Source organism: Ceratotherium simum, chromosome 11, assembly GCF_057802395.1.
Source record: "Ceratotherium simum simum isolate JZ-2026a chromosome 11, ASM5780239v1, whole genome shotgun sequence".
In the NCBI taxonomy this organism is placed as follows: Eukaryota; Metazoa; Chordata; class Mammalia; order Perissodactyla; family Rhinocerotidae; genus Ceratotherium; species Ceratotherium simum.
In genome coordinates this window covers 17,646,199-17,674,198 of record NC_141910.1, presented here as the reverse complement: position 1 = coordinate 17,674,198, position 28,000 = coordinate 17,646,199, and the positions used below count along the sequence as shown (strand labels likewise).

The 28,000-nt window shown below is 42.5% G+C and overlaps 1 protein-coding gene across 1 annotated transcript; it reads left to right on the top strand.

Annotated features, from left to right (window-relative positions):
- The first annotated feature begins 16 nt into the window (after nt 1-16).
- PLEK (pleckstrin) lies at nt 17-25,241 on the top strand. The gene is made up of 9 exons (XM_004435602.3): nt 17-209; nt 10,041-10,196; nt 10,446-10,627; nt 12,281-12,372; nt 15,303-15,487; nt 17,167-17,271; nt 21,137-21,220; nt 22,076-22,145; nt 23,517-25,241. The coding sequence occupies exons 1-9, from the start codon at nt 168-170 to the stop codon at nt 23,651-23,653; spliced, it is 1,053 nt and encodes a 350-aa protein (XP_004435659.1). The 5' UTR covers nt 17-167; the 3' UTR covers nt 23,654-25,241.
- The last annotated feature ends 2,759 nt before the right edge of the window (nt 25,242-28,000 follow it).

Here is a 28,000-nt window from a genome sequence, read left to right as displayed (position 1 = left end):
ACCCCAGTGAGGGGAAGAGGATGTGATCATGCGATCGCCAGCAGACGGGAAATTGTGAAAGTGACCTCGCTCTAGAAAAGCAGCCCACAACTGCCTTGGCTCTCAGAGGAGGCTGAGCTTCTGAGAGGACTCATTTGAGAGTGGACCCAGCCGTCTGTCCCTCGGACATGGAACCAAAGCGGATCAGGGAGGGCTACCTTGTGAAGAAGGTAAGCAGAAGTGCCACCTACAGGAGTGTCACTGGAGATAAGGTTGGGGAGGCTTGGAGTCCAGCTTTGGACCCTCTTCCCACTCATTTTAGGAATGTTTAGTTCTGAACCTACTGGGTTGAAACAGGAGAGCATTGCAGCATGTAGAATGATGGAGAGGAGGAACCAGTACTTGTTCCACCGCATTCTGGTTCTTAAAGTGAACAAACCCAGCTCAGGCGTCAGCATAGCTTGATCTTGTGGGACTGAGAATTCCAGACTGCAGGTTCTGCAAGGTGGGAGCCTAAGGGAAATCCCTCATGATTTAGAGCATCTTTTTCAAGAACCTCTCGTGAGTGTTATGCTGGAAGACTCAAACTCTTTTGGTGTAGAGGTTACTTGGAGAGACTGTTCATTTGTTATTTAAATTCCCCTCCCCCTCTTTTTTTTTTTTTTTGTTTGGAGGGGAGGAAGAAGAAAATGATTAAAGATAAGCTGATATAATGATACAGTAACTGTAGCTTATTTCATGGGCCGTCCTGTTAGAAATGATGCATTAAAAACTTTATCTTTTTTTATTGGGCTGAAATCTCTTTCTTGGCAGTTCTTTGTGAATTTATATTATATGCTCTTAGGGTGGTAGGTGGATGCACCACTTTAAAGATTAGGAAATAGGGACATATGTGTACTCAAAAATGCTTCATTTCACTGGGGTGGCGTCAGGAAACTGAATTTTGTTAACACTATTGGTTTTTCTTCTGATGGTGGGCATATGCCGTGTCACTGTGAAACTCCCAGGGTGGTGAATTCACACCAAGGCTTGCTGGTATCCTGTGGGCAACACCTCTATAACCCAGTACACTCATGCTGATCTAAGTGAGCTCAGAAAGTCAGAAATAAACTGAAATCTGTACATTTCTTCAAATGCCCAGCTTTTTAATTGAATGAGCGCCTAATGTGACTCTGTTTTAGGCCATTCATTAGTTTAACATTTTAGCCTAAAATGTTCTACTGATAAGGAGGTTAAATAGGATACTTTGCTGCCTGATTCTGTTTTGATTTAAAGCTGAAAGGGACCTTAGGTTTTCTTGCCTCATTCTCTCATTTCCAGAAGAGGAAACTGAGACCCCGAAGCTAGGTGATGGCCCAAAGTCACATGGCTGTGACAGAGTTGGGACCAGAAACTCACTCTCTGACTCCTGGGTTTCAGACTGAGCTCTGTCAAGTACACTAGGATTTTTTAGAGTGAATTTAATCTGTTAGGGTTTGTAATGTATCTGTGGTAGTGACAGTTACGAGTGGATGCCGGAGAATAAATGAGCCCTCAGCTGCAATTTTCTCTGGCTAGCCGTAGCTTGAAACATCCTTTGGGAAAGACACATATATATACACAGAGGTGGATGTAGATTCTTTGCCATAGGTGCCAATACTCTCTTTGAGAACTAGTGATAATTAATGTTGACTTATTTCTTTCCTTATTGCTTGGGCTAGTATCCTGAGAAGAGCAAATGGATGGAAACATTTTCTGCAAGGTTTTTTTTTAAGCAATTAAAACATCTTGCAATGAAAATTGCTATTATTGAGTTTGTATACTCACATTTTAAACTCTCTAAATCACACAAAAAATAGAAGACTAAATCTCTAATATGTGAGGCTGCCCTACTAGAAAATGAAGATGAAAGAGTTAGGCTTGCCAAGCATATGGACTTAAATTAATAAATAGTTTTTTATTAGAATTACAGTGAGAGTAATTCTCTCAGGTCATGGCTTGTAAAAGTCAATTTAGAAAATGTAGCTATAAAAAAACATAGCAAAATTTCATATCGATATTTCCACAATTTACATCTTCCCTAATTTTCATATCTATCATTTGCATCTTCCATAATTTTTGCATTTTTCTCCGGGAGTTTTTGAACACTCCCTGTTGTAATGTATTAAGATTCTCTAATTTGTTGTCTTTAAGAAACGCTTGGTTCAGAAACATCCCCTTTGTCAGCTGTAGAACTATACCTGAAGCCAGAATTTCCCAGTAAGGTGCTGAAGTTCTTAATTTCTTTAGACATTAAGTTTCTTTCAGTTACTTTATATATGTAGATTACAATGTCAGGAACCTAGCCCATGCTGGGTGCTACTTACGTGACCATGATTATTAGTATCAGTATTGATATACTACACTTCAATAGTAAGGGTCCTCTTCTCGATGCTAATGAGGATTTGTACTGGCTCCTGGGTTGGTTGCCAACTTAATAGTGAAGAAAGAACTATGAAACTCTTTCTCTGACAAGGCTGCAAGACACCTTGACTACAGTTATTGATGTTAAAGCATGACAGGTAATGATATATGAATCTCCTTTCATTCACCTTTTTTTCTCATGCAGTTTAAGATACCTGGGTGCTGATAAAAAATATCTTTCTACCTATGTCTTGTTATATGAAATAACTTTATTGGAGAAAAAAGTGTTTTACCTGGAAAAAATACATTAGAAAATGCTGGTGCAGAGATTTTGTCAAGTCAGAAATCTTGGGGTCAACAGTCAATGGCACTGACTATAAAATGTTTCTGCTTTTCTTCTGTGCAAGATAACTGCCCACATTTCACAATTCAGGTTTCCTCCTTTGCTTTCTGCCTAAGATCTTTAAATAGAGGTAATAGTTAAGAGAAGGAGGGAAAAAACATAATCTGTCATTTTGCAAATTTTTCATTCTAAATAAAACCCACATTTCCTTGCCTCAGAGTCTTGCCACTTTTGACTTTTTTTTTTTTTTTTTTTGTGAGGAAGATCAGCGCTGAGCTAACATCCATGCCAGTCCTCCTCTTTTTGCTGAGGAAGACTGGCCCTGGGCTAATATCTGTGCCTATCTTCCTCCACTTTATATGGGATGCCACCACAGCATGGGCTGACAAGCGGTGTGTCAGTGCACGCCCGGGATCAGAACCCAGGCTGTCAGCAGCAGAGTGCGCGCACTTAACTGTTATGCCATGGGGCCGGCCCCTTGACTTATTTTTTGAAGTACTTAGAGCCTACCATGTAGCAGCTAGTTATTGTACGAACACAATCTCATTCAATCCTAAACACCCTGTGCAGTGCTATCCTTATCCCCACCTTACAGATGAGAAAATCGAGGCTCGGAGAAAATAAATCACTTGCCCATAGTCAAACAACTCGTAAGAGGATGGGGATGACTTAGGATTCAAACCCAGGCCTGCCTAACAGCAAAGCCCATGGTGTCATCGATCCCATGAGGCACTCTGAAAGGCAGGCTCACCCTAGCCAGCAAAAGAGAGGTCAGATGAACTTACCAGAGCCAAAGTGGGCCTGGACAAATTGTACTGTGGGCAAGATTGGGTTTAGTAACTTCACTTTCTCTCTGATTAGGGGTCTACTTTCCAGCCAATAGACATATTTTGGAGGTCTTTGAAAACATACTATTAATTTGGATATGTTTATAATCATAGCTTAAAAAAAAGAGAGTGGAGCAGATTACACAATCAATAATGTAGACTCCACCAAGTTTTGTTCCAAACTCACTTTGTTCCTAGAGGTTTACGGAGCAAACTATCGTTTCTATGACTACCAATCCAGTAAGCCTTTGGAGCAGCAGGACTGACCCAAAGGGTGACTTAGGGATTTGGGTGGCTTGTGAGCCTGGTGGGAAGCACAGGAATCGGGGTGGTGGGCAAGAGAAGGACAAGGGGCACGGGCAGGAAAGAAAAGGGCTGCAGAGAGCTGTGGTAGAAGGAGGAAAGCCTGGGGCAACAGAGAGCAAGAGTCAGGGGTCTCGGGCCAGGAATCCTTTCATACAGCTACCTTGTCCTCCAGACACGATACCGTGAAATAATCCCCAGGCATCTGCACCCGTTGATTCGCCATCATAATAGCTAACACAGGTGGTGCTTACCCTGCAGCAGGGCCAGTTCTAAGCATTTAATGCCTTAATGTATTTAATACTTATAATAACCTTACAAAGTGGGTACAACTATTGTCCTCACTTTACAGATGAGGAAACTGAGGTACAGAGAGGCAGAGGGCCTTGCCTAAGGTCACACAGCTATTAAGTGGCATAGCTGTTCTGGAACCTAGTAGTGTTCTGGAACCCAGTAGTGTTCTGGAACCCAGTGTCACAAAGAGCCATGCCTAACAACGCTCCATGTGGCCCTTACAGGCTCATATTGCAGTGATTTTCTTTTCCAAAGCACTGTGGTTGTGATGGGTGGTAGCCAGGAGAAGCTTATGCCAGAATGACGTCACAGGATTGCCTACAAACTGCGTAATCTTATCTGTCTATGTGGTTACCATTTTTTAAGCACCTACTACTAGCTTTAAGTATATTATCTCATTTAAGCTTTACAACAATGGGAAGTAGGTACTATATTATCTTCATTTTATAGGTGAGGAGACTAATGTTTGGAAAAATTAAGTAACTTGCCTAAGGCCACATAGCCTGGAAGAGGCAAAGTTGAGATTTGAACCCACATCCCTAAGACTCTAGAAATCACGCTGTTAACCATTCTGTGCTATTTCTCTATTGCTCACCTGATATGTTTTTATTGAGAAATTGTCCAACCTGAAAGAGTTTATTAATGTTCAAGATATACTACTGAATAGATTAGTTTCCTTGCCTTCGAAGAATTTAAATAGGCACAAAATGACCATTTATCTAGGATGTTATACAAGTGATTCATGGATCTGGTTGGAAAACTAAATGATAGAGTTTATGATACAGCAGAAATAAGAACTTAATTTAATGCAACATCAACTTAAAATAACATGTCCCAAAGTGTGGGAGAATACATGATACTACTCACAGTTCTGCTTTAGTTAGATACATAATTTTGGCCATAATGTCATTTTCCTTTGTATCCCAGCTATATGTCAACATAGGAAAAGAGAAGTGTGAGGGAAAGGAGAAGTTAAAGGAGGTGTCTTCAGTCTGTGGGAAGTGTGTGGGAGGGGTTCTAAACACCAAAACCAAATTGCCCCACCCCTCAGCAATGAGTTGTGACTTTCTTCTGTGAAGCTGCACGTACACAGGAAGGCATGCCCCAGTTGGTGCCTTTGTCACACTAACTGAGCTGTCCATCAAGGTCACACTCTCCCCTGTTAGACTGTGAACTGTTTGAAAGCAGAGACCACGTCTTGTTCCTGACACCAAAGGAGCTGCTCTATCATTATTTGTTGAACAAACATATCTCAAAGAAAGAAACTTGCCTAAAATAGACTCACCAAAACCAAGGAATCAGGGGTCCATATTACAGTAATTTTAATGTATTAAAAAAATTTCCAATGGGGTATTCATTTTTAGATGATCATGTTAAATAAGTTGTAAGATTTATTTCTTTTCGGCTTACAGGTGAGACCCAAGGGTTGGCAGGGGCATCTGGAAATAGAAGGCTAAAGGGATGGTAGGGACCATAGGCTTTTTTGAAAGAGATGTGTAGAATCTCAGTGTTGAAAGTAATGTTTAGTATTTAAATAAGTATTTAATTGAACTTCCCATCTGGGGCCTGTATTTCTGTTACTAATCTGTTAACACGCATGTTTGAATACCTGTTGTGTCAGGGAACTCACTAATTTAACTTTCTCCCTTAAGTTATGCAGCAAACTAGTTTTTCTGGAACCTCCACCTATTGGGACTTCAAAACAATTCATGACAATGTTCCACACCTTTGAAAACAGTCTTCATCTGCTCTGCCTGTCCCCTTTTGGGCTACCACCTCGCCAGTTCCTTCTACAATTCCCCAGCAGAGGTGCCGTCTTGTCACTCTCTTTTGAACAGGCTCTACTTTATCTGCAGCTTTGAGGTTTGCTGAACTCAAGGTCATTCTCCAGGTGTACCTGATTACAGGGAATAGGTGATATTTATGGGGCACTTACCATGTTCTAGATATTGCGCTAAGCAATTTACATGCCTTATTTCATTTAATTTTCCAATAATCCTAAGAAATAGCAGCATTATCTCCATTTGCCAGATGTAGAAAATAAGGTTTAAAAACTTGCTCAAGGTCACATTGCTAGAAGGTGGCAGAGCTGGGATTTGAGCCTAGGCCATACAGCTCCAGATCCCGTGGTCACCTACTGGTTGTGCTCCACTTAAAGTTAGAACGTTATTTTCCTCACTTTAGATTCTATGTTCCTATTTATATAGACTACAAGGACTTTAGGCTTTTTGACAGCCCACATTGAACTGCTGACTCATAGAGCTCCTTTTTCTCATATGCTCGTTTCCCCAAATCTTCACCAATACATTTTCTAAATCTTATTTTTTTAAAATTTTATTTATTTATTTATTTATTCCCCAAAGCCCCAGTAGATAGTTGTATGTCATAGTTGCACCTCCTTCTAGTTGCTGTATGTGGGACGCGGCCTCAGCATGGCTGGAGAAGTGGTGCGTCGGTGCGCGCCCAGGATCCGAACCCCGGGCCGCCAACAGCAGAGTGTGCACACTTAACTGCTAAGCCACAGGGCTGGCCCACATTTTCTAAATCTTAAAAAAAAAACTTAATAAAGAAAAAGATTATATCTTATTTAGTTTTAATTTGTATTTCTTTGAATGCTGTTGAAGCAGTACGTTTTTATGTTTATTGGACCCAGGCATTCCTTCTTTTGAGAATTATCTGTGTATCATTTGCCCATTTAAAAAAATTGAGAGTGTTTGTGTATTTCTTATTGATTCTAAAGAGTTTTAAATAATATATTAAGGATATTAACCTTTAATTTTATGGTAAGATATTATAAATATCTATGTATTGTTATTTGCTTTTCAGTTGTTGCAGTTTTTGGGTTTTTTTACTGTACGGAAGTTCAATTTTTTTATACAATCAAATGTCTTGTCCTTTAAGATTTCTTTTTCTGGTGTCATACAATGTCAGACTCCTATGCACTAAACTATACCAGTCCCATGATGATGAGCAATTATGCACTGGGAAACTTTAAATCTGACCCAGCATCTAAAACCAGCCCATTGTAACATGTAGTTGTATAGGTTTTGGCCTATAATGGGAAAGAATAGACATATTCTATATATATATGTGTATAAAATCATAAAACATATCTATTATATATGTACAAAATTATATTATGATGTGATTTATGATTTAGATATATTTCATGATTTTATATATATATGAGGTTATGTATATAACTAGCTAAGTGGCCTAAAAAAGTCAATTTAGATTCCAGAATTACTCAAAGTTATGTAAGAACCAAAATGAAGATGGCATGTGAAGGGAAGTGGAAAGAGCATAAAATTAGAAATCAGGAGACCTGGATTGTAGTCCCAGTTCCACGTTAACTGGTCAGATGTACTAGGCCCAGTCCCTTAACTGGGCCTTCTTGCCTGTATGATGAGGGTGTTAGTAGATGATCCTAAATGCCTTTCTAGCATGGACATTCCATGATCACACTTCCAGACTTGCTCTTGGGTGAGCACCAAGAGAGTTGGGGACAGAAGGGGGTAAATATAGGGGTAGCCAAGGGGAGGTGCTGTCAGGATACTGGAGTGAGAAGCTGGCGGCTGCAGTGGTGGCTGAAAGGAAAGAGATCACCCGTAATTCCATCATCCTAACCTAACTAACCACTACCTGGAGGAAAGTTTCTTCCTTTATAAGCGGTCCTAGTTCTCGTGTTTTGCGGAGCGGAGCGTCAGCCTCCTTCGAGTGCATAATGACCCTTAATCCCAGATGACACACCCTCCTCTAACTGAGTTGACAGACCCCCGAGGCTACGTTGGAATTAGGAAAGTACAAACTCACTTTGAACAGTTGGCTCCAGAGGAGCTTTATTTAACGATCAGCAGAAGGACTGCAGTGCTGGCTGACCTCTCCCGATTATCCCAATTCCCAGGTCAAAAGCCCCGAGTGGCTGTGGCAATTATTAATCTTCGATAGACCTGAGGTAGAATATGAAATTTTAGACTTGAAAGGCATTTTAGCAGTAATCTAGTCCAACTTCTTACTCCTAGCCCTATGAATATATCTTTTATTATTTTCAGTTATTTTAATTTTTTGTTAAATAGCCTTGTCTATATATTTCCCTAAAAGTGTATTCCAAATTTTAATATATAGTAGTGTCACATGTTGTTCATGTATTTATTATTTTTTCCCAATTATTTTGAAAAACTTCAAACCCACAGAGAAATGGGAAAAATAGTATGACCACCTGTCTACTCTACCTAGATTTATCAATTAATACATGACCGCATGTGCTTTCTCTCTCCCTATCTCTATATTTCTATATACATATACACACATATTTTTATGCTGAGATATTTGAGAATAAGTTGCTGACGTTATACTACCTTACTCCTAAATACTTCAACACATATCTTCTAAGAATTAGACATTCTCCACAGTTTTCCAAGTTGGATGTACCATTTTGCATCCCGCCAGGATGTATGGGAGTTCCAGTTACCATCCGTGCCACGTCTTGCTTTTCTCAATATTTTTAAATTTTAGATACTCTAATGGGTGTGCAGAGGTATCTCATTGTGGTTTTAATCTGCATTTCCCTGATGAAAATGAGGTTGAACACCTTCTCAGAGGTTTTTTGGATATTCTTATTAATGAAATGCCTCTTCCAATCTTTTGCTCATTTTAAAATTAGATTATACTTTTCTTATTGATTTGCAGGAGCTCTTTATATTCTAGATATGAGTTTCTCTCAGATAGATGTAAAACAGAGAGGCATTTGATTGAAATTATTGTGTGTGTTGGTATAGTGTCTGACCTTGCCCATTTTTTAAAAAGGGGAAATAATCTAATATTAGCATGGATAGTTATTCTGCCTGTGCAGAAAAGAGGTAGTGTGTTTTAATAAAACATTTTTTGAGTAACTAAAACAAAGGAAACAGTTGGACAAACAAGACGCTAGCCCCACAAGTATTTATCGTCTTTACATAAATAGTCTTCCTTTTCAGCAAATGGACCTTTATATAGAGGCTCTTTGTATTTTCAGATAAGCAGCAGGATCTGCTGGGAAATGGATGATAATTCTATTTTGTGGTAGTCATGATAGGGTGACCTCATGGGTCCAAAGATGAGAAGCATGGAACCCTATTCTCTTCCTTTTCCAGAGCCATCCCAAAATATAGAGAAGAAAGAGAGACTTTCTTGATCTAGTCAGAATGGTTAATTTATTGCTGCAGGGGCAGTTGGCATTAACCCAAAATGAAAACTAGTTAAGTAAGGATTTTCCTGAAGGCCACATTGACATGGAGAGTATCACTCTGGCATTATAGACCATTTTGCAGGTGATTTTCACACAGCTTAGCCATGCCCATGCACAAGCCTGCTCTCTGAGTTTCTTCTTGACATTTATATTCTGATAAAATCTGATTGGAAGTAGCTGCAGCTAGCGTGCCACTATTTACGGCCTCCATGCCCATAGTTGACGCAACTATTGGATCATGACACTTTTCCAGTGGGTCTAGCCTCAGGCATCAGTTACTATTCACTCTGAGCTGGCACTTGAGATAGAGTCTCTTTGCCATCCCTAAGTTGAACTGAACACAATGGGCAGGGTTTGGAACAGAAAATAAGCCATTGAAAATCAACCCAATATGCACAAGAAGGAAAGTAGAGATCCATACCATACTCCCTTGGTAATGGCCTGTGAGAGGCTTATGGGCTGATTATAGATCTGTATACATTTTATCTTAAATTTTTTTTTTAAAGTTCCAGCAGAATGGCAGTCCTCTTCTCCCCTGAAATCTGCTTTCCTAGCAGCCTGGTCACACAAATGTGGGTCATCTGTGCCCACGCTGGCCAAAGCTAGGCTATTTACCAAATCCTGCACCAGCCGTAGAATAATTTCAGAAAACTTTGTTACACAGGTCTTTTTGTTGTCATTACAGGGGAGCATGTTCAACACCTGGAAACCCATGTGGGTTGTATTGTTAGAAGATGGAATTGAATTCTATAAAAAGAAAAGTGACAACAGCCCCAAAGGAATGATTCCTCTGAAAGGAAGCACACTAACTAGCCCTTGTCAGGATTTTGGCAAAAGGATGGTGAGTTGACGTCACTAGTGAGATGAATGCTGTGTCAGGCACTGACCTTTGAGCCTGTGCACAGCCTACAATGTGAATGGTGCTCCCCGGGCCAGTCCCTCGCACCACAACCCACACTCCACCCCGGGCATTTTGGTCTCTCTTGGCCAAGCACTTCCAGAATGGGGTTGGGCTCAACTGCTGTGCTTCATAAGGGACCTTGGCCCCTTGAAAGGAGTCATTCCTAATGGGATGTGTTTTGATTTTTAGTTTGTGTTTAAGATCACTACAATCAAACAGCAGGACCACTTCTTCCAAGCAGCCTTCCTGGAGGAGAGAGATGCCTGGGTTCGGGACATCAAGAAGGCCATTAAATGCATCGAAGGAGGCCAGAAGTTTGCGAGGAAATCCACCAGGAGGTCCATTCGACTGCCAGAAACCGTTGACTTAGGGTGATTTTCTGTGTTTGCTTCTTTCCACCCCTTCTTCCCCGGTCCCCTCCCCGCCTTTGAAGAAACCTCACAACAGATCCTGCTCCAAGTCTTGCTTTGGTCCCCTCTGAAGGCTGTACCCACTATTCCAGGTCAATACTGGCTCTTGGTGATGTTTACCTGGGTCTGAAAGAGTAATCATGGCCTCTCCAAGGCCTGACAGCTGAGGACAGGAGGCTAATGCAGTGTATATTCCCTCATTTTGGGTAACCTCGGCAGAGACAGAGACAGAGAGACAGAAAGAGACAGAGAGATAGAAAACGAGAGAACTTACTGCATTTATGAAGTAGCCATAGTAAGTTAGTCTTGAAAGAAGGCTTGAAGATCTCTAGATAGGTAGGAAAAGGCAGGGGCTATGTGTGTAAGTAGGTAAGGTTTCAAGTTCAAGTTCACACTTTCACACAGTCAGCAAGGGCCAGCTAAGGTGGAAGCCGTTTGTGCCCTGACCTGGTTTAATGGCCTTTGATGTTGGCTGGCTTGGAACTGCAGATGACAGTTGTGGCCTAAATGTTGTTAGAGGCTCACAGGTAAATTCAGCCTCTGATAGGGGTTGGGAACAGGGTTCCTTCCTTCCTGCATGTTTTACATCTTCTCCCATCACATGAGCCCCTTTCTCTAGGAGTCTCTTTGCTTCTTGCTAATTTTGCTTTTATGTCGAGCATTCCCTGAAACAGGAGCCCTGTCAGGAAGAAATCCACGTTGGCTGCTTAAAATGTCCAACAAGGATTCTATTTACAAAATTAGCGGCCGGGGGGGGGGGGGTGGAGTTCCTTAACAGGGACTGAAGAGACCCCTTCTGCAAGCCTACCACAGGACTTGGCATGTCACAGGAGTTTGATAAAGTTTATGCCTTGAGCTTGGTGAGAATGAGCACCTTCTCTCACCAAGGAAGCTTTTTGGTAAAGACCCAAGAGGAGGTGCCTAGTCTGGCTACAGCTGCTGAATGGGGTCGTCAAGAGACCACATTTCTGGCCACAGCTGTCAGAGCTAAATGAGAACGATACTTGTGCGTTGGGGAGCCACAGGATACATGAGAGTGGCCTTCTGTTTTGTTGCTTGCCATTTCTGTGATAAGGCTATCTTTAGTTTATTTCTTCCAGGAAAAAAATAAGAATTTCCTAGTATTTTGCCTTATCTCTTATGATTTTTAGAATACGAGATAAACTTAGTCAAAACATTCACTTTCTTGGAGGCAAATGTCTACACCAGATGGTCTCTTGAAGGACTTAAAGAACTGGGACATGAGGATTGAGGGACCTTAAAGATCTAGAACGTGTGTGGAAAATTTGCCCCAAGAACCTTTAATCTTCGGCACCTAACTGGGGGCAACTCTCTATCTCAGGCACTAAATCGACAAAGAGCTTAAGGAATTTAAGAGACGTTAAGTACCTTCCTAGAACATTTTGCTGAATGCTGTGCAGGCCAGAGAGTTATGCAAATATAAACTCTGCCCTTTAACTACTTATGATCTAATGGACAGATTAGGCTCAGGGGCCGCCTGGGGAGGGGGGAAGCTTGTGCTCACGGCCAGCCTCTCCAAGGTGGCCACTTCCAGAGAGGACTCGTCATTCTGAAATGCTTCCCACTCATCCGTCTGTTTTCATCTCCATGCAGTGCCTTGTATTTGTCCATGAAAGACACTGAAAAAGGAGTAAAAGAACTGAACCTAGAGAAGGACAAGAAGATTTTTAACCACTGTTTCACAGGTAAAAGGCCTTGCCAGTCTGAAACGGGGCAGCTGGGGTAGGCAATATGGAGTTCTTGCTCAGCCTTATGTGTGGGGTGGGGGATGTGGAGCACGGCGAGCGGATGGGGTCATAGAATGCAGACTGGTGAACATGAGAATTAAACTTCCCCAGCGTGGAAACAGAAGGAAGGGTAGAAAAGAACTTTGTTGTTCAAGAGAAAGTTTTGGAAGTTCCAGCTGTGTCAATCAAAGGGTCATTTTTTTTTTTCAATAAATGGAGTTATGTTGAAATAGACACAGAGTTGAATAAGATGATAAATAGGCATCTAGATATGCAATGTAAGATTTAAGTGACAACGTTAGGGATGTCTGAGGCTTTACAGCTAAAGTGTTATGAGTTTAGGTAGATGCCACAGTGGTTAAAAAAATGTTCTTTGGAGCAAAACTGGTTTGGTTCAAATCCGGGCCCTGGAACTTACTAGCTGGAAAACCTTAAGCCAATAACTTGGCCTCCCTATGCTTCATTTTCCTTGAATATAAAATGGGGATAATCATAGTGCTCCTACTTTATAGGCTTGCTGTAATGTGTTTAGAACAGTGCCTGGCACACACTCAGTACTATATGGTGCAAGCTGTCAATGTGGTTATTAGGATTAAGAGGTCACATGTCTACACAGACAATCAAGTCTGTAAGTTCAGAAAAGAGAAAAAACTCAGCGGGTTGTTGGGATGAATAGAAGGTAGTGCCTAAATTTTACCCTGAAAGACAGGTAGAATTTCATTAAGTATTTGTAGGAAGGAATTCTGATGAGGAGGCTGAGCAGAGGATGCTGAAAACAAAGTTATGGGGCAGAGATATGCAGAATATGCATCCAGGAAAAGAAAATGACCAGCCTGGTAGGGGTGATAGTTCATTAGGGGGCAAAATGGGACATATAGTTTGGGACTGCGCTCGTCAGATGCCTGGCATGGCTTCCTTATGCTGACAAGAGAGGTCCAGGGTGGAAAACTCTGAGAAGATATAGCAGATGTAGAATCCAGTCTACAGATAATCCATGAAAATGGGTCAGGTCAAGGTCAGGAAGGTGAAGGGGTAGAGTGTGTGACCTGGGGTAACAGGGTAGTATATCCCATGAAAATTCAGCCTCAGAGAGTTAAGAGAGTAACCTACTAGCATCAGAAAAGTCGGGGCTGAGATTTGGGATCAAGATACCAAGCCATGGGCGGTGGTAAGTGAAACTGACAAGAGCAACTCTAGCAGGACTGAGGTCACAAGACAGAGCCTCAGGCAAAGGGAACAAGGAGGGGGTTCTGATGTAGATCTAGGCACAAGGTCCAGGCCAGACTTATTCCCTGTGTAATGTATTAGAGTCTTGGAGTATCGGACTGGAACTTAAGTTCTTCCCGTTGAAGATCATGGTGAGTTCTAGAAATTCAGGTGGGCTCGAGCCTTCTTGTGGGAGTCAAGTGGTCTCAGGGGAGAGACAAAGCTACAGCAGAGACTGGGACCTAGGCATGCTGACGTGATGGAGGACCTTGAATGTCAGGTGGCAGGGCGGCTAGACTGAACTTGTCTTTCAAGCTTCAGCATGCCTAGCTGAACAAGTATAAACGAGGGTTAGAAGACTTAAGCGAAGACCCATTGCAGGTGTAACTCAAGCCTAAGGTCATTTAAGCTCTCTGAGCCTTAATTTTCTCATCCTTAAAATGAGGTCTGCAATTACTGCCCTACCTCTTCTACAGGGTCTCTGTGAGGATTAAAAGTAGAAATGCAATATCAATTAGTTTATCCTTCTAGAGAAAGAAAAGTGGGCAAAAGCCTTTCATTTCCTATATGAAATTCACAGAAGGCTCACTAACCAACTGCTCTTACTCCTGTTGCAGGGATGGCATAGCCTACTGCTCTGGCTTCAATGACCCGGGGCTAGCTGCCTGTTATGCTAGTTCCCTTGTTGGCTACATTTGTAAAGAGTATGCTGTTTGTAATACAAAGCTTTGTTGTAGCCTACTAATAATGCAATTGATGGGTCAATTTCGTTTTATTCTCTTTGCACTCCTCTCTTGAGGCAGAAGTTTGATGAAATGGCTTCTCAAGGTCCCTGCTAGACTCTGCAAAGGTGTGACATTCAGTGCAAATGATACCATCAAATTTTAATTTAGGATACACATACCTGATCATGTTATTTCTTGCTTAAAAACTTGCAATGGCTCCTCACAAATTTCTTAAAGAGCCATCAAAGCTCTCCCCACTCACCCCAGGCCTTCCTTTCTCTCTTGTCTTCTTTTGCCTTCTTTCCACCTGCTCCTCCCCTCGTCCCCCCATGGGGCTGCTTCATGCCTGCGTGCCTCTGTTCATGCTGCCGCTCCTTCAGCCTGTACTGGTTCCTCTCAGGCCCTGCCTCATGTGCTTGGGAAACTCTACTCATGTTTTAAGCCTGGGCCCAGTGTCACTTCCTCTAAGAATCTTTTCTAACAGTGCACACACAGCCCTTCTTCTGCCACCCACCCCTTTCACACCTTCCTGCGGATTTGACCCAGTATCTCCACCATACTGACCCATAGCAGAGCACTGGTTACAACGGTTACTTTTCACCCATCTCTCCCTTTTATATTGCCTAAGGGAGCCTCCCCAGTACCCATCACCATACTTAGCACCTATTAGATGCTCAACAAATGTTTGTTCGTTAATGGAATAAAGGAGTGGGTTAGTAAAAACTATTTCTTTAATGCATGCACTGCTCCTTAAGGAGCATGTAGGTGTTTTTAAAAACAGTTTACGTGGTTCCTTTTGTTTCCAGGTATCTATCCCATGGATTTCATTTTTCCTTCCTGGAACAGGGAAGATGAGTCAAGTCAGACACTTGGGTGCTCTGGAGCTCTCCAGGGGTGACTGTCGTGGCTTGTGCTTCGGAGAGGAGAGTTAATCTTCTCTCTGATGGTCCCATCTAGGTAACTGTGTCATCGACTGGCTGGTTTCCAACAAGTCTGTTCGCAATCGCCAGGAAGGCCTCATGATTGCTTCCTCACTGCTCACTGAAGGGTACCTGCAGCCTGCTGGAGACCTGTCCAAGAATGCAGCGGATGGAATTGCTGAAAACCCTTTCCTGGACAACCCCGATGCCTTCTACTACTTTGTAAGTGAGAAAAGCTACCCATTTACTCTTCCTGTAGTGGGGGCTGCCCTGGGCAGACTCTGGGTTGATTTTGGTTCATATCCACACATGTGAAAGAAAGGGCCCAGCCCTACAGAGAGTTGTGAGATCGCTGACCTGACAGCTGTCCCCCCCTGCAGCACCTGCCACATCCAGTGAGTCAGTTTAAAGGAAAATAGTGTTTACTTGAATAATTTTCTTTGAATTGACTTTTTTTGGTGTGTGTGTGAGGAATATCAGCCCTGAGCTAACATCCATGCCAGTCCTCCTCTTTTTGCTGAGAAAGACTGGCCCTGAGCTAACATCTATTGTCAATCCTCCTTTTTTTCCCCAAAGCCCGAGTAGATAGTTGTATGTTATAGTTGCACATCCTTCTAGTTGCTGTATGTGGGACACCACCTCAGCACGGCCCAATGAGCGGTGCATTGATGCGTGCCCAGGATCTGAACCCGGTCTACCAGTAGCGGAGCGCGCACTTAACCGCTAAGCCACGGGGCCGGCCCCTGAATTGACTTTTTAAACTTTGCTGTATCTATTCTTATTCCAAGCAATAATTCATTTATAAAAACCTATTAGGCCCTAGTACATGCCAGGCACTTTCCTAGACAAGGAGATACTGCTGTGAAAAAAAAAAATAACAGGCAAAAATTGTGGCCCTCAGGGAGCTTTCCTTCTAGAGAGAGATCTGTAAAATCAAATGTGCTAGTTGTATTTTTCCAAATATACATTAAAATACTTGACTCCATACAAAATGTGATTATCCACATCCCTTCCCCCAATCCCCTTGTCTACCTCCCGTGGTATGTTTACCACAGACTGGGAAATACTATATTATGCAACATGGACCCAATCTTGGGCCACGTGAGAAATGCAGCAACAGTGGATTTCTAGGGGAATTTTGGCAGTTTTGTTTCTATTTGGGGTCAGAGCAGAAAAGTTAGGAAGCTACTTAAGAGAACCATCCTTCTTACAAAAATGAATTGAATGTCTTAGAGGGAGTTTCATTTCACTTTGGGGGAAGTTCCCCTGTCAGTATTTTTTTTTTTTCAGACCTTTGATCTGGTAGTTTATAGCCGTTTAGTTGTGGGATTCTAAAAATACTCATCATAGTGTCTCCTCTTTCTCTGTGTGATTCATTGCCCGCTTATAGCTAACCAAGTCCCAGTTGCCTCCTGACCTCAGAGGATGAGGCTTGACACATGCTCTTGGTCTTCTCAAAGTAGAAGGGGCTGAGGTCTTAATGGAGATTGTGTTGCACAGTGTCATATAAATTAGCCAACTCTGCTTTCAAGGGTGTGGCCGTGAGGTCCCAAGAGAAGGAAGGCTTTGAAGGAAGAAATATGCTGAGCTAGACTTAGGATACAGCTTGGGAAACCCAAGAAAATGAGAGGATACTGACAAGATCGCACTTGAATGGAGGCAAGAGAGCATCTAGCAACAAGAAATAAGCATCTAGAAATAAGAAAAAGGAGGAGGGGAAGCAAGCTAACCAAGGACAACCTTTAAGGTTCAGGTTGGTTTATGAACTAGAGGAGGAAGAAGGAGCTGCTTACCCCAGTGGCTGGAGCCGGGGTGGGGGCGGGGGGGTGGAGATGGAGATGGTACAAGTAGCAATATGCCTAAGATTGGGAAAATAAACTTGCTGTTTGGTTTCCTGATAGCCAGACAGTGGGTTCTTCTGTGAAGAGAATTCCAGTGATGATGACGTGATTCTGAAGGAAGAATTCAGAGGGGTCATTATCAAACAGGGATGCTTACTGAAGCAGGTGAGTAGCCACCGCTGTTCCCTTCTAGTCTTTGCTCCTTACCAGGTCCTTTTTATTTCTAAATTACCAAATGGTGTTTCTTTTGGCCAATAGTCAACTAGAAAATGAAACCCACAGAGTGAAAGATAGACAAATAGCTAAACAGATGATTCAAGTCTATTTTGTCTGATATGAGTATTGCTACCCCAGCTTTCCTTTCATTGCCATTTGCATGGAGTATCTTTTTCCATCCTTCACTTTCAGTTTGTGAGTGTCTTTAGGTCTGAAGTGTGTCTCTTGTATGCAGCATATATATGGGTCTTGGTTTTTTATCCAATCAGCCACCCTGTGCCTTTTCATTGGAGCATTTAGTCCATTGACGTTTAAAGTAGCTATTGATAAGTATGTACTTACTGTCATTTTTTTACTCGTTTGCTTGGTGTTTTAGTAGTTCTTCTCTGTCATTGTCTTCTTCTCTTGCTCTCTTCCCTTCTGGTTTGGTGGCTTTCTTCAGTATTACGTTTGGGTTCCTTTCTCTTAGTTTTTTGTGTATTTATTGTAGGTTTCTGGTTTGTGATTACCATGAGGTTCATATATAGCAACCTACATAGACAGAAGTCTATATTAAGTTGATGGTCTCTTTAGTTTGACCTCTATCTGAAAGCTCTACTCTTTTATTCCCCTCCTCCCACATTTTATGTTTCTGATATCACATCTAACCTCTTTTTTGTGCGTTTGTGTCTGTTACCCTCTTATCATGGAAATAGATAATTTTTCCTATTTGCGGTCTTCTCTTTCCCTCTTAAATAAGTCCCTTTAGCATTTCTTGTAGGACTGGTTTCCTGGCCGTAAACTCCTTCAATTTTTGCTTGTCCTAGAAACTCTTCATCTCTCCTTCCATTCTGAATGATAACCTTGCTCGGTAGAGTATTCTTGGCTGTAGGTTTTTTCCTTTTAGCACTTTAAATGTATCGTGCCACTCTCTTCTAGCCTGCTAGAAGATAGCTGATAGCCTTATGGGGTTTCCTTTGTATGTAATTTGTTGTCTTTCTCTTGCATTTCCAATCTCTTAGCTCAGTGGTTTATAACCTTGGTTCATATCAGAATCCCCCGAGGGAGTTAAAAAAAATTTCCTCTTTAGGTGCCACAAAAACTAAACCACCCTTGTGTTCACCACTGGGAGTTAGCTAGGGTTAACCTATATAGAAAGCTTATCATGAGACAGGACACTGTGCTCCACACTTCACAGGTGGGAAGTAGCTGTGTCCAACTGGAAGTCAGTACCCTGCCCACCCCCCCACCCCCCGCCTTCTCCCCATTTCTCCCCTCCTAGAGGAAATAATTCTACTTGGGTGATGTAGCAAGTTTCAGGATGAATGATATTGGATTATATTCAATATAATCCTTTTTTATATAATTCATTCTGTTATGGCAATGAATAAAATATCTAGTTTCTCAACCACATGTGGATTCTTTGATAGGGAGGGACAATGTGTTATATGTGTTTTTCTCATATCTGCTGCAGAGTTCAGCATCCTTCTTGGTCTATAACAGGCAATAAACATTTGTAGAGTTAAATTGAATATAAGTAAATGACTTTGACAGATCAGCAACAATTCTTGGAAACCCCAGGCACACATGCATTCCTTAAAATCTCTCAGGAAATATTCATTAAATGAAAGATGGCCAGATACCCGCTTACAACCATTAAATTCTTCAATGTATCACATTGTGATGCCTGTGAGGGCTTAAAGGCAATATGGCGGTTGGCCATGGTTGGCTGATTTCACATCCTCCTGTTACCTTCCTCTTCCATTGACTCTTGAGAACTTGGTATTTACCTAGCGATTGCATAAGAGAACATGACATGTGTGTCTGCAGGTCAGGAGGAAATGGTGTGGCGTAGAAATTTTAGGTCCTCATCTTATGGGTAACACTAGCTAAGGCAAAGAGCAGGAATTCATAAAAAGAATTTTAGAAGTTAACACTTTGCAAAAGCCATTCTGGATATGATATTGCAGATAGACATATTCTCTGTTTTCCTGTATGACTTTACAGGTTTCTTGGCTCCATTCTTCAGGCAAGTAAAGGGCTCTTTGGAGATGAGCTCCTTGACCAAATGCTCAGCCAAATAATTTAGACCCGTTCTTGAAAGCTGTCTTTAAACTCCTCTGACCTGGTGTTAAGAAGGAGGCACTGTTTGCTAAAATCACATATGTTTCATTGCTTTCTATATAAGCACAATGAAAAATATTGGAAAATTTTCATATATATACGCTTGTCAATATGTGTCAATTTGTTATAAATAACAAATTATATTCTTTGTATTGGCAAGATAGAAACTATGTGTCTTCCAATCTAATATTTTTTGGCTTCTAGAGTTTAAATCATTTGAGTTTTTTGTGGGAAATCATAGAATCAGGTTTACCATGACATTAATAAAAAACTGCTATAAGTTCATTGAAATAACTGGGTAATTCAAGGCCATTACAAACAGATATGAAGGCACAGTGCTGGGCATTGGAGGACCAAAGATAAACAAGACATGAATCCTGCCCTCAGAACCCACAGTCCAGATAGTGTCAGTGTTTAATTCTACTGGGAAAGGCCAAGTCCTATTTTTCTTTTTCATGTCTGTCACAGCAACTGTTCCTTCTCATTTCATTGCTGCTACCTGATGTTAGTCCCTAATAGTTTTATGCCCAGATTGTTGCAATCACTTCTTCTTCTTCTTCTTTTTTTTTGTGAGGAAGATCAGCCCTGAGCTAAGATCCATGCTAATCCTCCTCTTTTTGCTGAGGAAGACCCGCCCTGAACTAACATCTATTGCCAATCCTCCTCCTTTCTTTTTTCCCCCTTTTTCTCCCTAAGGCCCCAGTAGATAGTTGTATGTCATAGTTGCACATCTTTCTAGTTGCTGTATGTGGGATGCCACCTCAGCATGGCAGGACAAGCGGTGCGTCGGTGCGGGCCCGGGATCCGAACCCGGGCCTCCAGCAGCAGAGCGCGCGCACTTAACCGCTAAGCCACAGGGCCGGCCCCACAATCACTTCTTAATGACCTCCTTTTTATCTTATTTTCTTTCCCCTGGCTTATGTTTAACCTTGCCTGCTGGTCCATGCTATATGTTGTCACCATATTAATCTTTCTAAAATGTGATTGTAAATTTTTCACTTCCGACTCAAAAGTCATCAGTGACAACTGCCATCTTTTATTTTTACTAAGTCTCTTTCCACTTTTCCAACCTTGCCTCTGCTGTTCCTCATGAACTCTGCCTTCTGGCCAGCCTGGCCTTATTCACCAAGGTCTGAATATGCCTTGTGCATTCCTCCTGCTGCTTTTTTCTTGTCAACTGTCTTCCCACCCACCTCCTTCTCACGCATCTAACTCCTATGTGTCCCAGGTGGATAAGTGTAGGTCTTTATGAGCTTTCTTTGACATCCCAAACCTACAATTACATATCCTTCATTTAATTCTTTTGAAACCCATTATCTATATCAATTATTGCATTTGGACATTTGATATTTCATATTTCGACATAGGTTATAAACTCTTTGACGAGCAGGACCATGTCTTAAATCTCTTCATAGCCCCTACATTACCTAATATAGTACATTGTACATGGTACTGTTTTATTTATGTAATGCTAAAGCTGAAAGACAATCTTAGAAATAATTTAATCCATAATTTAATAACATCCAAATTATTCATTGGCTCTGGTGCTATTTCTCTGACAAAGATCTAGGTTGGAGCCTGGTTCTTCTAGAGTTAGTATTTCATCTTTGTTTTCTTTTTTCAATGCAGCAAAGACTTATTAAACATAGATACTCTGTGTACAGATGCTAAGAACTCATCATTCCTTTCCTTATGTTGATTCTGGATACAGGGGCATAGGAGGAAAAACTGGAAAGTGAGGAAGTTCGTTCTGAGAGAAGACCCTGCATATCTGCACTACTATGACCCTGCTGGGGTAAGACTCCGTGGTTGATAAATCTATTCCACTAGAAGCCTCCACAGCATCTATTCATTGAGCTTCCCATTCCCCTTTCTGCTCTGTTGATTCCCTTTTCCTCTTCACTCTCCCACATTTTCTCCCACCATCCTCTACCTTTTCCTACCTCCTCTTATTGCAAAGATCTGAGATCTTAGGCTTTGAGGCCAGCATAAGCTCAGGGATGGAAGAAAATATCACTGTATTGTCATTTATTTGGTCAACTCAACATAATTTTTTTTTGTTTGCCCCAATCTGATATTTTCAGAGGAACCAGTCTAACACTTTGCTCTTGGTTTAACATGCAAAAAAGTGATAATTCCACTTCCAGACCAACCTGGATGACAGCATTAACTCCAGCCATTTAGGCTGTTGATTATTCAGAAGGGGGTTTTTTCCTCAATAAAATGAGCCACCTCTAAAGCATAAAGACAACTCCATACGGCTTGGGTCCTCAGGCTCTGCTTGCAGTGCGGGGCTCTCTGATTCCCTCCCGTGAGGGTTATACTACTGTGTTAGCTGCATGGGGCCAAAAAGCTCTGCAAACGAGCTCTTCTCTCATGGGACGTGGTGATTCAGCCTTTCCATCTCCCCTGCCACTTCCCTCCAAATATGAAGCTCAGAGCGACGCCGAGCAGCTCCTCACCCAGCTTCCCTGGGTAAAGTGGGGGGTGGAGGATCTGGAAAGGGTTTCCTTTAATCTCCTTCTTCTCTTTTCTATTTTGGGAGCCCTGATCTATACCAGAGTGAGTCTGTGTGGCTTTTGCACCAACAAGATAAGGTATATCCATGCACTCTGCTTAGGAAAACTACTGAAGGACTCATCTCTTCTAGGGAGAAGAGCCCCTGGGAGCAATTCACTTGAGAGGCTGTGTGGTGACTTCAGTGGAGAGCAACCCAGATGGTAAGAATGAATTTTTGTTTGAGAGAGGTGTGGCTACTCAGGCTCCCTTCCCACACCTGGACATCCTGGGCCAACAGCAGTCACTCACTTACTCACTCGCTCACTCAATCAGGCATAAGCATGAAGGAATTTCTGTCTGAAGACCTGGGAGACACCAAGAACTGTTCTCTCCCAACTGCTGCCCTGGCTCTCCCCTGGGTCTTGGGGAGTTGGAGTGGCTTTGTGGAGGCCTTGAGTAAATCCTTGAGCAATGCTGAGAAAGATCCTTCACTTCAGAACTAGTTTAGATGGAGAGACCTGGTACCTCCTGACACCTGTGATTGAGCCACGACATTCCTTAAAGAGGGCCTTTTACATATGCAGACCAGGAAATCTCCCACAACAAAAGGAACATTGGTGCAGTGAGGCAGTGTGGTGAGTGGAAAGTGCACGTGGGTTACGGTGAGGTCTGTGCCAGTTGGTTAGCGGCATGACCTTGGGTGAGTCGCCTAACTGATGTGGGTCTAGTTCCTCCTCAGAGGATGAAGGGGTCACCAGATGACCTCTGGATCCCGGATCACAAGTCTGTGATTTGGTGCGTGGAATACCCACGTTGGCGTAGACTGACTCCTCAGGTGCGGGATGAGTGGTCTCACTGGGGAGATGTGGTTTAGACTCCAACCCTGGTTTCACTCCTCATTGTGGGTTTATGATGTTTTAGAGGCTGACAGGAAAACACTACAGCTGCAAAGCCTAGATTTTTACTGCCCCTGCATCTGCTCACTCCCGTCTCTCCATAGAATTATGCTTTACTTTTGGGGTAGGGAGCATGTTTCTTTTTGATTTGAGGTGGGTATTTTAAGTCTTGTCGCAGTCTTGGCCAGTTTACTGCCTTTCCATCTTTCAGCAGAGACTCTAACTTAGCGGTTGATAAAAACAAGTTCAGGCTATCCTGGCGGTACCAGCGATGGGTCTCATTTTTTTTTTTTTTTTTAACATATTAGGCTCAGCCCTTGGTTTATATTATTAGCAGAGGAAAGGTACTCACTAAACACTATTAGAGGTTACTCATTAAATGCTATTGGTGTGCAAAAGTGAGAAATTTAGTTTGCTTGTAAACTATAAAAGAAAATGTGTCTCCTTGAGTGTTTTGCTTATTTCTTCAACACACATACACACATGATCATACAATGCACCTATCTATATAAAGACTATATATATAATTATACAATGAATATATACGATCATACAATGATGGCAAGTTTGAAAACCACATATTTCATTTTCTTAGAACACTGAAAAAACAGAGATTTCATTCCTTACAGAAGGAGGGTGAACTAGGTAGCCTTTCAGGTGCCCGTGTGCACTGTCATTCACTCGCTCTTTCACCAGGCAAGAAGAGTGAAGAAGAGAACCTCTTTGAGATCATCACAGCTGATGAAGTTCATTATTTCTTGCAAGCGGCCACCCCCAAGGAGCGCACTGACTGGATCAAAGCCATCCAGGTGGCCTCCCGGACTGGGAAGTGAGGACACATCTGCAGCTCCTCATCACCCTCCCGAGGGAACTCCATGGATAAGCTTAGTCCAGGACCTGTCCGCTTCCAGTGACAAGTCAACGAGAAAGGGCCCAGGGGTGGGAATTTTCACCTGCAGGGGTTCTGAATGTAACTAACCACACACCATGTGATGTTCACCTGCACCCACCACGTCGCTCGCTTAAGCCTCTCTGCCACTCTCCGTGTCCCTCAAGCAGATATAACAAGCTGTGTGGCCTGGGTATGCTGCTTAATCTCTCCAGGCCTCAGGTTCCCCTTCTGGAAAGCAAAATAGTTGAATTAGGAGATCCCTGAGGTCCTCCCTAGCTTAAAAACCAAAAGCCCTGTGATTCTAATACCCATGGAAGTGTCTCCAGTTGTCCAGCTGATGTCCCTCCTTGGCAAAGTCTTGGCCTTCAAAACCTGAGACAACTCTCCTCTTTAAAACTGTTCCCAATCTGTACTAAGAGTACTAGGCATAAACCTCTTCTGGTCTCTTTCGCCACCTTCCCTTATTCTTGGCCACAAGATCATGTAGCAAAATGAAGGCGAACTCTCTTCTTCCTTCCTCACTCTACCCAGAAGATTCCTGAGAGCCAGCGCTGCAGTGGTGGCTTCTGTCGCTTACTCCAGCCTGGAAAGTTATGTCTTCTGAGAAAAAGACCTGAAGAACCCAGGAGTAGCCAAGGGTCTTTTCTGTGCGTTGGAGTCACCCAGCATAGTCGTATTCCACTTCCACTCGAGGCTGACCTGAGAAGAGTCTATCTTTGTGCCTTTCTGGAGTATTTCTTTACCATTTTTTATAATTAGAAGGAGGAACTCCAAATCTTCAAGATTCTGTTTCGTTTGCGTGTTTGCAGAAAAAAGTGGGCAGATGGGTTCCCACCATGGGTTTTCTCCATGGGTGAGGGGCCTGGGCACCTGCCTGGCTCATGTGTCCCCCGCTGCTCCAGAGGGTGCGGGGGCTGGACCGCAGGCCGGCAGATTGAATGATGGGTTTATACAAAGACAGCACTGAAAGGGCTTAAGTCTAGACAGAGCTCGTGGAGGCGGCCGTGAACGTTGTGAGCACCTGCAGTTGTCCAGCGAATGATATTGTGCTTGTGTCTGAGCGTTAAGCACAAGCTGTAGTGGCTCCGGCTTGGCCTCCGAGGGGCCTCATGAACCCATCAGCCAGCGTGATCTGACCTAGATTCAAATCGGGTACCTGTTTCCAGTTTTTGACCCTATCCACTAGTGATTTAGTGATTCTAAACCAAACTTGAATATGTGTGGAGTATTTTCCAACTTCAGATTTTTAATTTTAAGCCCCCAGTGAGGAAAAGAGAGTAGGAAATTCTTCCTGACTTTATCAGCTCCTCTCTTTCCCTCCCCTAATTCTACACAATATCCATGAGGTTATTCCTACTCCTAGATGGTTTTATCAAGGGCCTAGAGGTAAAAGACTATCTTTTCTCTGATTCTTTAATAAACTGTCTTCTTAGAACATGCACAGTAGTTTTTCTACGTTCAATGTGAAAAGTATTTATTAATGTGGAGTCAAATTTATGTTTTGAAATAAACATGACCATGTTTAGTGACTTTTTGGTGTGATGACTCTGAGGTTTTCCCTCCCATTAATGACTCTCCTTTTCTATAACCCACTTGCACTTACTGAGAATAATACCATCTCTCATCTCTCAAGTCATCCCAATGACTTCATGATTTTCTTTTTAACAAAGTCAGGCAGGGAATAATAAAAATATAGGGGAAATAAAGATAAGGATCTTCCTATTCCCTAAGCCTATACCACTAATTTTTAATTTATGAGACTTTGATTATAGCGTTCAGGCAAGCAAAAGAGTCCATAAATGGCCATTAACTATTAAGGATACAGAAAACTATTTACATTAGGGGAAAATAAGTTTCCTACTGAAAGGCTGCTAGGTATGGTTGAGCAGGATGTGCACTGCTCAACTCCAGGGGGCATTTTTCACATTGTCGTCTAGGTGACTGTCACTCCTTGAGATTTGCATTACACGGTCTGCACATTTGTCCACAGTGGTCTGCAGAGAATTCAAAACATCATTATGGCTTTTTAACGGGGACAATTGATTCTTGCTGGTGTAATGAAGATGTCACTTGCCAAAGTAGATATTCAGAGTATAGGCATAGATGTTATGTCTGAACCTCTTTGGCTTAGAAATCATCCTCAGGCCCTTTCAGGCATAGTAATAGGCAAATCCACATAGGTCTGAGCCCAGAGTGACAGACATGTTCCTCAGTGACATGGATGAAGGAATGTCAATCCCATCTGAAGAACATTCAGAGCCCGAAGGAAAGACTGCTTGGCGTTTACTGAGGATTCTAACGTAGAGTGGGGGAAAAATAAATTGTAAGATAATCAGTTGTGGAAGAATTAAGAAAGTACATAAAAGGAGGAAAATGTCTTCTTGAATCATGTGACTGACAGCAAGTCAGAAAAATAAAGCATTCAGTCTGAAAAATCTAACACCTTTTTGAGAAGAAAATAGAAGGATGCATTATAAGGTGAGAATCTTACCTGCGGGTAGAGAATACAGTACCGATTTAAGTAAAGATGTGGTGTCTCTTGTAGACCACACACACACACACACACACACACACACACACACACACAGTGGCTAAAATTCTACCGGCAGGGGATGGCTTTCAAAAAGCAGAATGAGGAACTTGCTTAGATTAAATTAACCAACAGTTTCTCAGTGCTTGTTGGTAGACATTAAAGGAAGCTAAACAGAGCATCAGCATCGTTTCCTTTGGATTTTGTGTGAAGCTTGCTGTGGACAAAGCCCTCCCTGCCGCCACCCCATGTCAGCCTTAAGGTAAAAAGAAAACCACAGAAGGAATTCTTTAAGATTTCAGGCTCCATTTTTGTGTTCTGCTCTGAACAAGGAGTTTCAAAACTGCGTAGGGTGGATTAGGAGATGTGGGAGAGGAAAGAGTGGGGGAAAGAAGAAAGTTAGGAGAAAGTTAATTTAACTTGCTTGAAAAAATAAACTTAGCTTGAAATGATAGCCCTCAGTGATTTTGGCTCAGATTCAGGGCAGAGGGAAGGTAAAATTTAGACACCACTAGACTTCTCTAGGATGGAAGGAGAAACGAGGATGGGAGGGGAGTGTGCGTGATACCACATTTGCTCCTTGACTTTTTGAGCTGTGTTAAGTTTCAAGAGGAAAATGCACGTGGGTGTTTATAGGGAGGTCGTGTGACGCAGTGGGAAATGCAGTGGTCTTGGAGCCTGGGACCTGGGTTTGAATGCCCAGTCAGTGACTTCCTGCATTTGTGACGTGTCTGAATATTGGCTTTTTCAGCCCTGCAATGAGAATAATAATCTCCCCTCATAAGGTTCTTGTTAGGACTTATTGAAATAACACCTGTAAGTCACTGGGCACGTGTGGAAACTCAACAAACTCTAGTTTCCTTTCTTCTGACCCCTCTGCAGCAGGGCTACAGTTTGCACTCCTGCTTTTTGTTTTTTTAAATAGATGGGAAATATTTTTACCAACATTAAAGTTAAAAATACCAACAAACCACTTGACTCCCCACGGCCTGCAGTTTAGACATTGAAGCAACAGCCTAGCAGTTAAGGCCCTTCACCAACCAGCCCCTCTTCCCCAGCTGATTTCTCCTGTGCCTGCCTTCCAGTGCACACACACTGCCCTCTCACTGGTCCCCGGGAGGACTGTCAGGCTTCTGTAGCCTCCTCTCGCTCACACATCCCAAGGCCTAGAATCCTCTCTCGTTCCTGTCTCTTTGGCTCTCTCGTTCTTACTTCTCCTTCAAGTTTCAGCCTAATGCCTTAGCTCCCCCCTCTCTCCTTGTACTTCCCTCCACTTCCACGGCAGATCCTATGCCTCTGAATTTCTCCACCGTTTATGTGCACCAGGCAGTTAGCAACAGTCGCATACCGTGTCCGTTGAAGTTGTCAACCATGCTTCCTGTTTGAGGGTCAGGGTCTAAAAGTGTCTGTGTTTTACAATTTTTTCAATCCCTCCTAACATCTAGTTCAGTGCTTGTGTGTAGTAGGCGCTTCTTAAATAGCCGTTGGTTGGGTGATGTGAATGAAGTAATTACCAGCCGCAGTCAGGAGGTTCCTTCTACGCTGATGTGAGCTTAGGGAGATCACTGCAGCTGTAAGAGCATACACTTTCAGTTTGCTGCCACCATTCTAAGTAGCTTGCAGATACGATCTCAGTTAACTTTCATACCAATCCTATGAGATGCATACCACATTATTTCCATTTTATGGATGAGGAAATTGTGGCACAGGGAGGTGAAGTGACTTGTCCAAGGCCACCCAGCTAGGAATCGTCAGAGT

What these genes read in the sequence shown, in the direction of transcription:
- PLEK (XM_004435602.3), top strand. Translation starts at nt 168, where the DNA reads ATGGAACCAAAGCGGATCAGGGAGGGCTACCTTGTGAAGAAG. An exon ending in ACTACTATGACCCTGCTGGG is followed by an intron (nt 21,221 to 22,075) that starts GTAAGACTCCGT and finishes CATCTCTTCTAG; the next exon opens with GGAGAAGAGCCCCTGGGAGC. An exon ending in AGTGGAGAGCAACCCAGATG is followed by an intron (nt 22,146 to 23,516) that starts GTAAGAATGAAT and finishes CTCTTTCACCAG; the next exon opens with GCAAGAAGAGTGAAGAAGAG.